The sequence below is a fragment of the Pelodiscus sinensis genome, chromosome 4 (genome assembly GCF_052426305.1).
Source record: "Pelodiscus sinensis isolate ZL-2025 chromosome 4, ASM5242630v1, whole genome shotgun sequence".
Lineage (NCBI taxonomy): Eukaryota > Metazoa > Chordata > Testudines > Trionychidae > Pelodiscus > Pelodiscus sinensis.
In genome coordinates, this window is record NC_143055.1 from 83,695,585 (window position 1) to 83,712,325 (window position 16,741).

A 16,741-nucleotide genomic window follows, 5' to 3' on the forward strand; every position below is an offset into this window, starting at 1 on the left:
TCTTGCTTCGACCCACAGGGGCCTCCCACAGGGCTGAAGCCCTGAGCCCCAGCAGGAATGCCCCAACTCTTGAACTTCTGAAGACTTTCATATTTGCCAGGTGTCTGGGATTCACCCGGACAGTCCGGTATTTTCACCTCCTGTCCGGTAAAAAAATTCAGAGAATACCAGACACCTAAAATGTCTGATATTTTCTGATTTTTTTCCCCAGCCAGGAGGTGAAAATGCTGGGCACCTGGCAACCCTACAAACACTCAGCGCCTGGCCGGCCAACCCACCCACCTCCCCCGGACTCCCAGCCCCCTGACCCTATACTTACCGGATTCCGCATGGCTCCCGGCACAAAATAGCTGCCAACTTCCCCTGGGTCTTAGTGCTCAACCGCTCCCGTTCCTATCCCTGCACTCACTCTTAAAGGGGACATGCTGTTTTATTTCATTTTTATTTATTGCCTAATAAGTCTTGGGAGACCTTTTTTTGAGGGGCACAACAACTTTGGTCTCTTTCCCCCCCTTGTTTCCCCCCCCCCCTTCAACAGAATTTCTCAGTGGTTTTTTTGGGGGGGAGGTTCCAGTATTTTTGTTTTCATCCATCTGGCAACCATATATGCAACTCAAGGAGTTAGTCAGTTGGACAACCCTGTTCTAGGTCCTGCATGCTTGCATGCATACACATACACACCAGCAGCAAGCTATATTTAATGCACAAACTATATCAGGAAGGTTCATACAAGCCACTTTGTTAAGAACAGGAATGAAAACATTGCGGTGGGAGAGGTTTGGAGGATGAATGGTGGGCTGGATATAAACAAATCTAGAAACATTTCTGCTTATGTAGCCATATTTCTTTAACTATTAATCAGATGGAAAAACTAATTTATCCCAAGTTGCTCACTTCACTCAAGCCAAGACTAAATCTTTTCAAGTTATTCAGATGTTATTTGATGACATTATTACATCCAGCGCAAAGTAGCAGAAAGAAAGGAATTCTTTATAACAAAGCATTTTGTGTTGCAAATCCTCTCAGTAATTAAACATTTAGGCACACCAAAGAGGAAGAGGAAAAAACAGGTATTTTCTTTATACACCACCATCTCTAAATACTGAAGATATTTTTATTTTTTCCATAAGGCTCAAGTGTGGTTTTCATTAAATGTATGGGCTTATAGTGAGAAGTTAGTATTCCCCAATTTTTCCTCTTTAACTGCTGATGAGTATTCCCCATAAGAAAATTCATTGCACTGTCTGAAATAAGTACTGTAACAGCAAAAGCCAAACACTGCTGACTGAAGTTTCCACTCCAAGGGTCAGCATAGAGAGTGCTGTACAGCTGCTCTGTGAGCTCACAGAGCAATCTTCTCCAACCAAGGACATCTAAAACCTCTCTGGTATGAGGATAAAGGTTGTCTCCCATCAGATTCTATTTCTAGCACATTTCTTAGTAAGGGGAATGTGTTCCACTTTATAACATTGCAGTTTAATTCAAATACTGAATGTACAGGTGATCTGAAGTGAAGAGTAAGAGAGGTCTTGGAGAACTGTCACTGCACAAGATAATATATGCAGATAACGGATGAAAGTTCCAAGTTTACATAGTGACTTGGTACTGAGCACTCTTCTATGGCTACATGTATAGTAGGAGAGAGGAGTGTAATTCCCCAGCTAGCGTACACATTCTGACACTAGCTCTCATTGAGCTAGCATGAATAAAAGCATAGCTGCAGGAATGGCAGAGGCGGCATGACAGAGCCACCAAGCCAAATCCAAATCTACCTGAAACCTATGGGTATGTACTCGGCATGGCTTGGCTGTGCATCTGCTGCCACAATCTGTGCTATCATGGCTACATTACTATTTATACTAGTGTTAGCTCAATGAGAACTAGCGTGAGTATGTGTAAATGAGAAGGGGGAGTCAACTCCCTAGCTTGTAGTGTAAACTTCGCATATAGTACTCACTGATTCAAAGCATTTCACACATGCTAACAGTTTAGAGTAAGCTAACAGTTTAATAGAAGTGGAAGATAACTAAGCGAAGGGAGTTACCCAAAACCACACAGCAAATCATTCATAGATTCGAAAGCCAGAAAGCACCACTGTAATCATCTAGTAAATATGACCGTGTATAACACAGACTATAGAACTTCCCTACATAATTCCTATTTGAACAAGAGCATTTCTTTTAGAAAAATATTAAGAGAGTCATGAATAGAACTCCAGATATCTACTCCCAAACCAATAGTGTCTTATCATAAAGGATGCGTCTAGACTGCAGGGGGGTTTTCGGAAAAACGGCTGTTTTTCAAAAAAAATTCACTTACGTCCACACTGCTGTTGCATTCTTTCGAAAGAAAAATCGAAAGAACAGAGAGTTTTTTGAACATTAGTAAACCCATTCTACAAGGAAGAACACCTTTCCAAAAGAGCTTTTTCAGAAAAAGGCATGTGTAGACAGGGAAGAGGGAGGTCTTTCGAAAGAAGACGAAAGAGGAAAAAGCACAGGTGCCCTTGTGGCCACTCCGTCCATAGTAATCACAATTTAAATGCGAGATAGCGTCCACACACTATCTTTTAAAAAAGCAGATCACTTTTTCTACGTGCTTTGGCAGTGTGGAGGCTCTCTTTCGGAAGAAGTTTTTTCAGAAGATCTCTTCCGAAAAAGCTTCTTTCAAAAGAAACTTGCAGTCTAGACTTACCCAAAGTCCTGCTAAACTGGATTCTTATGACTTATCAAATTCACCTTTTATTGTCAAGTATCAAGCTTAGTTCCTGACTTGCATTTGTTGGGTGGCATTTATAAAATAAGTAAAATTATATTACTGAGTTTTCAACTTAATTTTAAAAAAATGTTCTGGCCTTACTTACATAAGATTGTGAAGTACCTACTTGTTTACCGACTCTTTGGGGAGACCTGTATGAAGGACCACCTCATCGCACTGATGGAAAAGGCCACCACTTATGCACTTCTGGAAAACCATGTAGTTTGTAACAAGGACATGAGGAGAAACAGCAGCAGCAGCTAGAATAAGCCTGCCAGAATTATAGAATGAAAAGTGAAGGCCCTCTCTTCTCAGTCAATCCAAGCTGCTCTCACTACCACCAGTTCTACTGCTAACTGCCAGCACTGTCCATCCCAAAGGGTTATGGTCAGTCCTCAAAAACATGTTCTTCATATCACGCAAGAGTGTGCTAATTCTAAACATAAGGCCAGTTAATTGTGTGACATCTAATGCTGTGGGGAGACTTTCAACAAGCAGAAGAGAGCCAAAAGCACAGGTTTTAAAAACAGATTTAAATGTATTATTATTAGTTAAAATATAGTTTGAGAAACACTTTTACTTTAACTCTTCTAGCTTCATCATGTTTTGTAAACACAAAAAACTCCCAAACAATGTTTTCTTTTTAAGGTAACTTACCTCGCAGAGAAGAAGTCACTCTTGTGGCATGAGTGCTGAACCATCTATTAAACAGGAATTAGCAACTATTCAGACTGTATAAGCCATAATAAGAATTTAAAATAATTTAAGTTGGTTTTAGTTACAGGGAGTTGATTTTAGAGAAAAAGATTTGACAGAATTGGGGGAGAGGGATGAAAGTATGGGAAAAGAATTATAATAATATAAGTTGATCTCAAAGTGCTTCAAAAATGTTAATGTATTTATCCTTACAAGTATCAGAGGGATAGCCTGAATCTGCCAGAGCATGTTAGTCTGAATCTGCAAAAGCGGCAAGGAGTCCTGTGGCACCTTATAGACTAACAGAAGCGTTGGAGCATAAGCTTTCGTGGGCAAAGACCCACTTCGTCAGATACATGCATTTGATGAAGTGGGCCTTTGCCCACGAAAGCTTATGCTCCAACACTTCTGTTAGTCTATTAGGTGCCACAGGACTCCTTACACCTTTTATCCTTACAAACACCTCTAAGAGGCAAGGAAATACTGTTGATCCCCTATTTTACAGATGAGGAACTGAGGCACTAAGAGGATAAATGACTTGCCCAGGGTTGCATAGGAGAATATTGTACTGTAACAGTACTATAAAAAAAAAAAACATTTGGAAGTAAAATATTTACTCAGGAAGAAGAGCTTCACATGGTGCAGTTATACCAAAATAGTTTTAGTGAAATGATCATTCCACTATAGCTATGGCTGTCAATTTCCCCGGTAGATAAGCATGGAAGCATACAAATTCACTTTTTAAAATAAAAAGCATAAAAAAAAATCATTTTTTTTTTAATTACACAAAATTATATCTTCAAAGACAAACATTCTTTGAAACAACAAAATGTTCACACTGCATTTTATGTGGACTAATCAGTTGCTGACGCAGCCACCTGAGTTACAGAACAGTACCAATACAAACTAGGGCTTGAAAAGTTTGTCCTAATTCCATCGTTACATTGCAGCATGTTCCTTCAATTATTTACAAGTTAATCTTTTTAAGAATGAGGCTTTTCCTAACAATTCATTCTTTCATTGTAATCCTGGCTGCAAGCTCTCAAGCACATCAATTTAACAGGGTTTTTGTTCTATCGCACTTTTTTAAACATTCAAATATCTTTAATGCTATTGGAGAGTACAGCTAGTGTGCAGCTTGCATTTCCCTACAATCACTGAAAATTCAAAACTATAGAATGGAACCAAAAGAAAAATTAGGCTATTTCTTATGGGCCTTTGCTTAGGAGGGGATGCACTTCAACTCAAATCACTCACATTTTCAGATCGAAAGAAACAGTTTTAACTTTTTCTAGGGCTGCAGTGACTAAGGATATTAAGAGGCAGGTATTTGGATAATCGTGTAGTCAATACAATTTGTATCGACTACACAACTAGTCAATAAGGCAAGGCACTCAGAAGGAGCTACCCCCGCACAGCTTTGCAATTTAAGTGTAGCGAGAGCCAGGTGTGCAAGCAGCCTACTGCAGAGCCGCCGCAACAGGGGTAGCTCCTGGACCCGGAGTGAGCCGGGGCTATGCCAGGCTTGGTCCAGTGGCCTCTGTCTGCAGGGGATTCCAGGGGCAGCTGGGGACCCCTATAGTCAAGGGCTGCTGCAGAGCAGCCGCTTTTCGCGGCCAGCCTAGGATGCTGTAGACAGGAGCTGCTGCTGGAGCAGACTCTGTTCACAGCCCCCGGGGCTGGCCATGAATAGAGACTGCTCTGCCAGCAGCCTCCCCTGCCCCTTTCCTCCCGCCCCCTGATAGAGGCAGCAGTACAGGGAGAGAGGCAAGCAGCACTGCAGTGCTGGGAGAACCAGTTTTTAAGCCGACTTCCCTCAACACCAGCTCCTGCTCCCCATCTCCCTGGCTGCCTCTGATATATATAGGCAGCAAGGCAGGGAGGAAATGCGAATAATCAACTCAACTATCCGATAATCCTAGGCTTATCCGGTAGTTGACTAATCGATTACTTTTTTACATCCCTAACAGTGAGAAAAGTTCAATAGGAAATGTAGCTTCTTCACCATGCAATTAATTCCTACTTATAAACAATGCATACGTGCAATTTTAAAAAAAGACACAGAGAAAAGACTGGCCTTGAAAAGCAAAGAATACTTGATAACAGCATGCTGGCTCCTGACATACTTTTGTTCAGGACATCACTCCCAATTTCTGCTACAAAAATTCCTATTTCCATTAATTCTTTGCTGAGGCACAAAAGCCCTATACAAAGATTAGGCATTGCAAAATACGCATTTTATCTTGCTTGCTTTTTTCTCTGTGATGGACAATACCAATAACCCCATCAAACCTTCAGCATACAAAAACGGTGTACGACTAGAGTCCAATTACAACCTTTTGTTTTTAAATCCAGGACTTCGTCCTACCAAGAAAAACAAATCAAATTTAACAGGAAAATCAAAAATTGAAGCTCCTAATGAGCCAATGATCTCCATCTGTGCTAGTCTTCCCAGACATAAGATCAGGCTTAAGTAGGTGCACTTTGTTAAGCATGTGAAAAACAGAACTACTAAGAAAATGCTTTATTTTATTTAAAAATCCTTTCTTCCATCGCCCCCTTTTGCAGATAGCTTTTCCTACTACTACTTCGCTCTCACAAGAATGATAAGTTACTTCCAACAATTTGAAAGAACTCATCAGTTCAGTATAAAGCAACTTTAAGCATATAGCTCCTCAAGGTGAGAGCAACAGGGGGAAAATATTTCATAATGAGACAAAGAAATATAGAAAGAAAAGCAAAAAAGTTAACTCAATCTAGAATAAGAGAAGCATCACTCACAGCACAGAATGATAGCATGACTACCTGCAAAAGTAAGCATGGAAAAAGTTCACACCCAGTTTGATTTTCAAAAACTTTAAAGCACACATTTTTTTCTGAAACTAGAACTTGTAGTAAGTGCATGCCTTATCTCTGCTCTGCTTTTTAAGGGCTTCAGCTCTATTTCCTCTTTCCATTTCCAGCATGAGGACCACACCACATTACTGAATGTGCATTCTTATACTTTACTTTCCAATCAGCATTGAACTAACCAGGCCATCCACAAATGTTGCTAAGACCTAAAAAATCCTAGTACAGGCAGTCCCCGGGTTACAGACAAGATAGGGACCGTAGGTTTGTTCTTAAGTTGAATTTGTATGTAAGTCGGAACTGGTGTCCAAATTCAGTAGCTGTTGAAACTGACCAGCAGCGGCTGAATCGGACACGCCTGGGGCAGAGCAGCTGGAGTGCTGCTGGGTTGGTCTGGTAGCGCCGACCCTTGGCGCTACTGGACCAACCCGGCTGCACCCCAGCTGCTCTACCCCAGGTGTCCCCAAGTCAGCCGCTGCTGAAACTGATCAGCAGCTGATTCCAGGAAGCCAGGGGCAGAGCAGCTCTCCCTCAGGCTTCCTGTAGTCAACTGCTGGTCAGTTTCAGCAGCAGCTGACTTGGGGACGCCTGGGGCAGATCAGCTGGGGTGCTGCAGGGTTGGTCCAGTAGCGCCACACCTCGGTGCTGTAGGATCAACCCGCCAGCCCCCCAGCTGCTCTACCCCAGGCGTTGGCGAGAAAAGCCTGGTCTGCTGGGGGGGGGGCACTAGCTGCTTCCCCTCCCCCCCCCCCCCAGCAGACCAGGGAGACGCAGAGCGGCTTTTTTTGCCACGGAGGACACGGGCAGCAGGACCACCGAGACGCGCCGCGGTCCCGCCGCCCACATCCTCCACGGCGAGAAAAGCCTGGTCTGCTTGGGGGAGAGGGGGGTGAACTAGCTGCACCCCCCCCCCCAGCAGACCAGGGAGACGCGGAGCAGCTTTTCTCGCCGCGGAGGACGCGGGTGGCGGGAATGCCGAGACGCGCCGTGGTCCCCCCACCCGCGTCCTCCGCGGCAAGAAAAGCCGCTCCGCATCTCCCTGGTCTGATGGGGGGGGGGGGAGGTACTAGCTCTGTGTCTTCCTGGTCTGCTGGGGGGAAGCGCCCCCCGCGCTGCCAGAGGCGGCGACAGTGGGGAAGGCACCCCGCACTAGCTGCGCCCCCCCCTCAGTTCGTAACTAGGGGTCCGACTTAAGTCGGACTGACGTGACCCGGGGACTGCCTGTATACATTAAGTGTGGAATTTTTCTGCCTGAAGCTCAATAGCAGTTCTCCAGTTTCACCCTTAATGCAGTTCGAATCTCCAGCTTGAAACTAAAATCTCCATAACAAGTCCATCCTACTTTGTAGTGTCTATGACAGATTCATATTCTGAATAACATAAGCTTTCATTTTTCTTAAAAAACAAAACAAAACAAAAAAAACACTGTGAATGAAGTCTACCAACAGCTCTGAGAATTATCAACTACTCCACTCATTCCAATTGAGTCTGAATCCTAATAATGACATTAATAACCAACATCTCAACAAGTAAGAATTGGTCAAATGTATGCACAAAATGGTCAAAAGAATTAACTATAGTCCTAAAAATGACCTGCTTCATTCCCTACCATTACCAATTGAGCCAAATGGGCAACAACTTCATAAAATAGCTGAACTAATAATTATTAAAGATTATCATTCTATGACAGGAAATGAAGTGAGGTTGTGAGGGATATATTGGAAGTTGCTCCAATTGAAGACAACTGAAGGAGACTAGGCAACATTAGTATGCACATGTCCAATAAGAGACTTGAGAAATATATTGGTAGGATAGCAACCATCATGTAAAGTAGAGGCCAAAGACTTGGTACATGAACTAGACAATCAACAGACTTTAGGGAGATCAATCTGCGTAACATCCAGGCATACAATCATGAGTTTTGGAAAAAAGCTATAAAAGTTACCAACCCCAAATACAGAAGTGACAAGAAAGAAGACAGTGGTGATTATATCAAGATTACATGCTATGTCTGATCTTTGGGCAAACCTCTCCTTGACATTAAGGCTATCGCTCTAATGTCATAATCCCAGCTCAGACCACATTCAAAAATTACAATTTAGCGCTCTCCACAGAATTAAATCGACATTTGTATTATAGAGTAATACCATCCCATTTACATAAAAGTAAATACCTCTTTTGGGTGGGCTGAATGGAAAGACTCTCAAATCGCTGTCTTACACAATAGCAACTTTTTCCATTAGCAGGGAAGTTATGCTAATGTTAACTTCAAGGAACATTAACAAGAGTGGCTCTTACTGACTAAAAAGAAGCTAAAGACTGTGTTCTCCATGTAATCATTTCTTAAAATGAAGTCAGATCAGATATGCCCCAAAATTACAAAACCTAAGATCAATAGAAGTGTTTCCATTTTATTTTTAAATTTCATTTTTAATAAAAGCATGTAAACATTCTTGGCAGCATTTGCAACAAACCAGCACTGTGCTAGGGCACAGGGATGCAAGTACAAAGTGGACTAATTATTTTCCACTTTGCAACCATAGAGAAAGTCATAAGATAAACCAACAGCATAATCACCCTACTGAAGAGCAAGTGAGATATTTAGAAATCTGTTTCAGTAATCTACTATATAACTTGCAATAGAGATAGTCTTTTCCTTTTTTTAATAATAGAACCAACCATTCTAAGAATCAATATGTTCTCTGAAACACTTACTGAACAGCCATTTAAACTACAGAAATTACAGTTTTTAGACTAAATGCTTTTTCTCCATTTCTTTACATATTTTACAAATTAATTCCAGCATAACTATTTCAATTGACAACAGTTTCAGAGCCTGAGAGCTAGTGCACATTACACAATCCTACTAGTGGCTCAGTGGCTTCCGCAAGTTTAGTTGACTCTCTCATGGAAAGCCATAAAAAAAAAACTGGTTTTGATCAAGAGTCACGTAACTCTGTTCCTCAAATGTTAATCTGAACACATGTTGTATTGGGGCCATATATAGGTTATAACCATTAATAGTGTTCAAGAGCTTTAAAGTGTGTATTTGAAAATATTGTTCATATCAAACTAATAATTCATTTACTTACTAAATATGTATCCCTTCAGTATCTCTCTCAAATGTAGCGACTACCTCTATTCAGAAACAATCCTTTCAAAAAACAAACTTTACAGCACAAATGGTAACCATTTCTTGACTAGAATCCATTGATATTTCTACTATAAATGTTTCATTCATTTTAATAGCAAACACTAAATATGGGAAAAGGGAAGCGCAATGAAGACAGATCAGTGAATAGCTAAAACCACTGTTTGTGTATTCATTCTTTCTTTCCAGTGTTTGGTTTCAAGAACCAATGGCACTTCAATAATGCAAAGTTTTAAGAGGAACCACAAGAGAACTTACTGATTACCTTTCAGATTCAGAAAAGAATTAAAACTTGGCGTGTAAAGCAACATCAATAAGTCTGCTCAAACTGAAAACTACAAACTTCAGTTATGGCTGCAGCAGAGATAGTTTGTTTATTGGTAATATATTCGTATACCAACATTAACTCTGCAACTTTTTGAACCAGAGGAGAAATCATTGCCCAGTATAACAGAAAAGGAAGGCAAGAAGGGGAGCAGTGACAACTCCTACTTTCAAGACAAAAAAAGTGGCATAGGCTTACTACCTCTTAAAATGTGACTCCATATAAACAATGTCATAGTCACTTACAATTGTGTCTCAAACAGGAAATGGGACTTATTAAATGATATGGGCATATCTGACATTCAGCAGAAGATGGAGGACCATCATGAAGTTTCTTTTCAGCTGTTGCTCTTGTTTTTTTCCCCCTTTCCTTTTTTTAAAAATAAAGGAAACCCTGTATTTATAAGGGTACAGATATGATGCTGTTGCTGACATGGGAGAAATTATCTTGAATAACTCAATTTACAGAATAAAATGTAATTTATACCTGAAGTTGTATTTACCTTTAAATAATTTCCCATTCAAAAATGAAATCCAAATAGTTTAGGTTGAAATACACAAGCAGCCCTGGTAATGAAGAGCTTATGTTAATGTATTCTTAAGATGAAAATCAGCTACTACCAAATACTGTCAGCGTGCAAGAAATGCCTATGAGATACTCATAAATACTGGAGGAAAAAGGCTGACAAAAGCTGAAACAGCTACCATAAGTAGAGCCATGGATGCAAATACCTGTGGATATCCACACATTTGCTGAGTTCTAGATACAGTACAACATTTGTATCCGCATCTTTATCTGCAAAAAAGTTAGAAGCTGATAATTGCATTGCACGGATGTGTATACCCATGGATTTGCAAGGCTCTAATCATAAGGGCAAAAATCCACAATTGCACAAATCCAGTCAGGATGTAACTAATTTTCTTTAATAAATATATAAACACAATGGCACCCTCCACCACCATACAACTTATCTACTCAGAAGAGCTAACAGGATGAAATGACAACACCGTAGGCACAACTTGTGTTGCAAAAGTAACACTACGTATATTAAAGTAACTCTATGGTTACCAAGGAAACATGTTCATTCAATAGATAAGGTGGAGAACATCTTACATTGTACAAGAAATTACCTCACCTCATCTCTCTAATATCCTGAGACCTGCACAGCTACAACTACACTGCGTACTGTCATTCAAAGCTTTTCCAGTTCATTTAGCACTCCTTAAAAGTTATACAAGTTGAACCTCCCTGGTCCAGCACCTTCAGGACTGGAGTCTGAACTAAGGAATTTGCCAGACCAGGGGAGGTCAGTGTCTGGACCATCCCAGGACTCTCCTCCTGGCTGCTTCACCAGGAGAACCCAGAGGCCTGACCAGCTCCGGCCCCACCTACCTGATTCTGCTGCCCCCATCCCATTCGTGGGGCTCCCCACCCCCAGCCCTGCACAGGGCAGCAGCCGCTCCAGAGTTCCCCGCCCCAGTCCCCCGGGGGGCTCCAGTCTCTCCCTGAGCTCCTCTACCCCCGGGGACTGGCCCTGCTGGCCGCCATCTACCAGAGGAGCTCTGCTCCCAGCCGCTCTCAACCCCTGCAGCAAGGGCTCTTTGGTCTAGCAACATCTGTGGGCCTGCTGGACCATAGATGTTGCCGAACCAGAGAGTCCTGAATGAGAGAGGTTCAACCTGTATAACTTTTTCACGTGAAGTTTCATGCGGGCCAGAAAGGGAAATTTTGGAAAAAAAAGATTCAGAAAATAGTGGTTAGCTGTTTTGAAGAGGGTGGGAACAACTACTTTTTACAAGTTTTGGAACATTTAGAAATATTTGTATGTCACACTTCAATCTAAAACAATTATTTGGATTTCAAATCTACATAATTTGGACGTGCATGCATGCAGTCACCAAAGAACACATCTTGTAAAATGCAGAAAACATGTAGGCCAACAAATAAAGCAGAATTAGAAATAAGTGAAAAAGGTATGATGTATGCCAGCTCCTTTGCTCAGTTATTCAGTGCCTGAGATGCACATGTTCTGCCCTGCTGCCACTTGGATAAAATGAGATTGCTGGGGGGCGGGGGAACCTTCTACTTCAGAAGCAGCCATTTAACCTAGTCCATGAACAGTCTTCTAAGTCCCCCTCTCCCCACAATTTATATAAAAGGTGACATCTTAGAATCTGCTGGTCCCTAGTGGATTTTCAAATTTTACAAGCTTTCAAGCGAGCAGTGTAGCTTGAGGCAGTGGTTTTCAAACTTTTTTTTCTCTTGACCCAGTTGAAGAAAATTATTGATGCCCATCACCCAACATAATTTGTTTGGAGTGTGGTCTCCTGAGTGAGGATGAGAGCTTTGGGGTATAGAAGGAAGCTCCAGCTTTTAGAGGGGGATGTCAGGGGTGACACAGAAGGAGCTTACCTTGAGTGGCTTCTGGTCAGTGATGCAGTGGGGGTACTAAGGCAGACTTCCTCTCTCTCCCAGAAGCAACCAACAGCAGGTCCCCAATCAATGGGAGTTCGGAGTTAGTGTTCGGGACAGTGTACGTGCGCTTTCCCTCCTCCCCCCCACACACACACTCTATCTAGGAGCCAGGCATGCTGCCAGCTGCTTCCAGGGTGCAGCAGTCTGCAGTGCCAGGACAGGCAATGTTTCCTGCCTTGGCACCTCCAATGGGCACCTGATGACTCTGCAGCAGTGAGATCCAGTGCCTGACAATCCATGACCCAATACTCGGTTGCAACCCATTGTTTGAAAACCACTGATTTAGGGAACATAGTCCCAGCCTATGTGAAAATCAAAATGAAATAAACATGTTTGTTTACATTATCATTGGATTCAAATAAGCATTTATGAACTACATTAGTCTGTTTGAACTAGGGATGTTAAATATCGGTTAATTGAATAGTCGAGTAACCTCATGAATTCTTATTGGTTCCTCAACTAGTCTATAGTCCCCGGAGGGGGCCGGCAGCCAGTGAGGACCCAGTGTGTCACTGAGGAGCCCCTGCCATGCTGCATTGCTGCCTCTGATACAGAGCAGTGTGCCAGGTGGGAGCTGATCCTTGAGGGGAGCCAGTTTAAAAAACTAGCTCACCTTGCGGACTGGCTGCCTGTTGCCCCACACTGCTGCCTCTCATATAGGAACTAAGCCAGGCTGCCTGCCTGCCTCCTAATACACTTCAAAAGCAGAGACGCAGCGGGGGTTAATCCGGGATTCGGCATGAGCCAGGACTGAGCTGGGCTGCTGGCCAGCCTCCTAAAAAAATTACTGGCAAGGGCGGCGGGAGGGGGGGGAATATGTGTAGTCTATAGCATTAACCTATGTGCTTTTGCTTATCGGTTAATCGACTATACTATTACATCCCTAGTTTGAACTTAAAAATTTAAGAAGTTACATGAACGCAACACTACAGACAAGAATGTAAACACACAATCATGCCACTAAGAGTTATGGTACCCACAAAAACCATGATGTAGCCATCTTTGTGCATCTGAAACCCCAACCATGACATTTCATCAATTTGATCTAGCCAGCTACCTTGAGCAGGCTAGGACTATGTTCCCAAAGCCAGCAGTTTTCATACTGCACTGGGTCTCATTGCTGCAGGGGGATTAGGTAACCAGTGGGAGTGCTAAAACAGGCTTCCTGCCTGTCTTGGCACTGCACATTGTGCTGCACCCCAGAAGCAGCTGGCAGCAGGGTCAGCTGCTAGATAGAGTGGAGGTGGGAGACAAGAGTGCACAGGGCTCTGTGCACGGGCCCTGCCCCAAACCCTAACTCCACACTCCCATTGGCTAGGAACCTGCTGCTCGCTGCTTCTAGGGCGCAGCGTTGTCTGCAGTGTCAGGAGAGACAGGAAACTTGCCTTAGCATCCCCGTTGCGCCACTGAAGGTAAGCCCCCCTGTCGCACATACCCTAGCTAAGTTTCAGGACAGATGATACACAGGCAAAGGCAGTGGTGGTACTGTGTAGCATAGACACTGTAGGTACAGCGTGGTATGGGCTCGAGACACATACACTAAGGTAGGCCTGTGCCAGGAAGTCACAGATGTAAGAGAGGTTACAAAAAGCTCTCTTAAAAGGGAGCTGCTACCAGTAGCAGGCCTGTTATCACTTTCCCACGATCACAAGGGCAGGAAGGTAGCAGTTTCTTCACGCTGGAATGGGGGGGGGGTGCAAAGTAGAGCAAAAGGTGAGGAAGGCGATGCACTAAATCCAATTCACAGCAAAGCCTTTCCTCACACGCAGCGCAAACATGCTAAGAACGGCCTGAGGCAGGCTCCTCTTCCAGCTGAACGCGGCTTGGCACCTCTTGCAACCTCCCCCCGCCCGCGCCTCAGCCGGCAGGAAACCCTGGCTTTGTGCAAGGCGCCCCGCCAGCTGCCGTCCTCGCTCAGCTCGCGCCCAGGGTGACAGCGGGGCAACCCAAAGCCTGCAGGGGAGGATGTTTCCCCTGCCCCGCATCACACGGCGCTTAGCAACACTCCGCTGTAGGCAGCGCCGATTACTGCCCCTGCAAAACCCCGCTCTTGGGTCTGCAACCAAATGGGGCTCCTGCCCCGCCGGCCCCTCCTCCCTTCCCGCTCACTTTTGGTTGCAGCGATGAGATTCTTCCCATCCTTCAGCAGCTCCTTGATGAACTTGTTGGTTTTCTCCAGTTCAGCCTCGTGGGCTCGGATCCTCTCCCTGAACCAGGGGCTATCCAGATAGCAATCGCTGAACTCCAGCGGCTGCAGTCCCATGGCTGCTGCCGCTACACCAGCCGCTCAGCTCCTAGCAAATCCCTCTTCACCAAGCAGCAGCAGCAGCAGCAGCCTCCAGAGCCGATCCTCCGGAGAGCGGCCCGCGGTGCCTCCCAGCTGCAGCCAGCGATTCCCCCAGGTGAACAGGCAGCTGGCACGCTCCGACCACGGCATGGGAGGCGGGCCCGAGGCCAGCCGTTCCCTGGACTGGGGACTCTTGCAGCAAAGGGCGGGAAGGGGGCGAGCGGCAACTACCCCGAGAGCTTCATCAGCTCAGCGCCGCCCGGCAGCGCCTGGGGCAGCCTCCCGCCGTGGGAGCAGCTGGGAGGGCTAAGCGCGGAGACACTGCCCAGCTCCCGGCAGCCTCCGCCACAGGCAGCTTCGGCATCCCAGCCCCGCCCCGCTTCCAGCTCCACCCTGCCAACTCCCCGCCCAGCTCCGCTCTCTCCACCCGCCGGCGTAGGGCGCCTTGCCCGCTCCCAGCTGCTGCGCTTCCAAACTCCAGGCGCCGCGCTGCGTGATTAGCCACGCGTGAAACTGCCGGAGAGGGGCGGGAGGGGCGCTTGGCGGCGGGCTGGGTTGGGTGGTGCCCGGGACTTGAATGGCTGCCGCCCTCAGCTAGCACTGAACCAGCTAAGCTGTGTGGCCACTATCGCCGGTTCCACACTCAGCGGTAGGTTGCGCACACTACAGCCTGTTGGCTGGCCTGCTCCGCTCTCAACTCCCAGCACCCCCTGACCCACTAAAGGAGAACAGGACTGCCGCCTCCTCTCCGCCCTGGGGCACTTCCTGCCCCGAAACCGGCTTGGGTCTGTCTGCAGTCCACAGAGGGTAAATGGTGCTGGGATTAGAAGATAAGAACAGCCGTACTGGGTCAGACCAAAGGTCCATCTAGCCCAGTATCCTGTCTGCGGACAGTGGCCAGCACCAGCTTCCCCAGAGAGGGTGGACCGAAGACAATGATCAAGTGATTTGTCTCCTGCCATCCTACTCCAGCCTCTGACAAACAGAGGCCAAGGACACCATTTTATCCCCTGGCTAATAGCCTTTTATGGACCTTGCAAAGTTTGTGGCAAGGGTAGGTGGGTCTCCGAGTTTGTTAAAAATATATAGTATCATGAGCTTTTATGAGCAAAACTGGCTTCCTCTGATGGGAGGGGGGGGGGAACCTCACAACATAAAAAGAAAGGAGAGGGGAAGAAAAAATACCTGTCAATTGTAATGTTGGTGCTAGTGAGGCTAACTGAGTGGGTTGGAAGTGTCCCATCCTTCTTGTGAATCTCTAAAATGCCACAAGATTACTCCCTTCTTGTTGTTGTTGTTTTTTAAGTTACAGACTAACAGAGCTACCCCTCTGAAAGTTTGTTCAGGAAGGTTCCCTTTACTCCACATTTCTCTGCCTTTCTGGGACTTTGCACTGAAGTAACTGGAACTCTTAACCAAGGCTTGGAAAGTGGGAAATACTTTGGTGATATAAACCACAAAATGCATGTTATGGCCTTGATTCACACTTAAGTCCTTCCATTTCAAATTCCTATTTAAGTATATGATTCTTGGGAGCAAATACTGAAGCACCTCATCGCTCAAGAGGACATCTGTATTTGGCTTTCATCTTGATTTGGGGGAGGGGTTGGGTTTTTTTCAGTATGTTAGAACTTCATGAACCCGTGAAATCTATGAAGTGAAATAGCTCTGACAGTACAATAACTGGATGTACTCACTTAGATGCCAAGAACTCTGTCTATTCTATTTATTACAAATTATACTTACAAGGACTTAATTCCTGATTTTAAGGGATATTTTTAGATGGAGCCAAGTAAAGAAGTATGCAATTTGTCCAGGGATATTGTGGACAGTAGGTTTTGTTTATTTTGTTTTGCTTGTTTATGCCATCCTTTTATAAAGGGTCTCCTTCAGGTATTTCATTTTGAGTTTACATCAGGGCCATAGCATAGGATTTGGTTAACAATCTGATCTTCTTACATCTGTTGCAAATAAGATGCAGTACAGGCTGTCTTTGTAAAAGATAATGTTGAAATACTTTCACAGAAGATGAGCATAAAAAGATTACAAAGGAATTCTGGAAGCTCTCAAGTGATCAACTCATCACCAGCATTTTCTAATTCAATCAAACCCAAGAATGTTGTTGCAAATTTAAGACAGCATTAAACACCAGGGCTATGTCTACACTAGAGCCTCTTGCACAAATAATGTGCAAATGAGG

At 44.5% G+C, this 16,741-nt stretch overlaps 1 protein-coding gene across 4 annotated transcripts in view; it reads right to left on the reverse strand.

Moving 5' to 3' along the window:
- ARHGAP10 (Rho GTPase activating protein 10) overlaps positions 1–14,954 on the reverse strand; it is a 275,716-nt gene extending 260,762 nt beyond the window's left edge. Inside the window, exon 1 of one of the 4 annotated variants that reach the window (XM_075930012.2) lies at positions 14,364–14,952. In XM_075930012.2, the coding sequence (XP_075786127.2) occupies positions 14,364–14,517 (154 nt within the window). In that variant the 5' untranslated portion in view covers positions 14,518–14,952. Of the gene's footprint in view, positions 1–14,363 lie in introns of all 4 variants that reach the window. The other 3 variants (XM_075930008.2, XM_075930007.2, XM_075930009.2) reach the window with 3 other exon arrangements.
- Between the last annotated feature and the right edge of the window lie 1,787 nt (positions 14,955–16,741).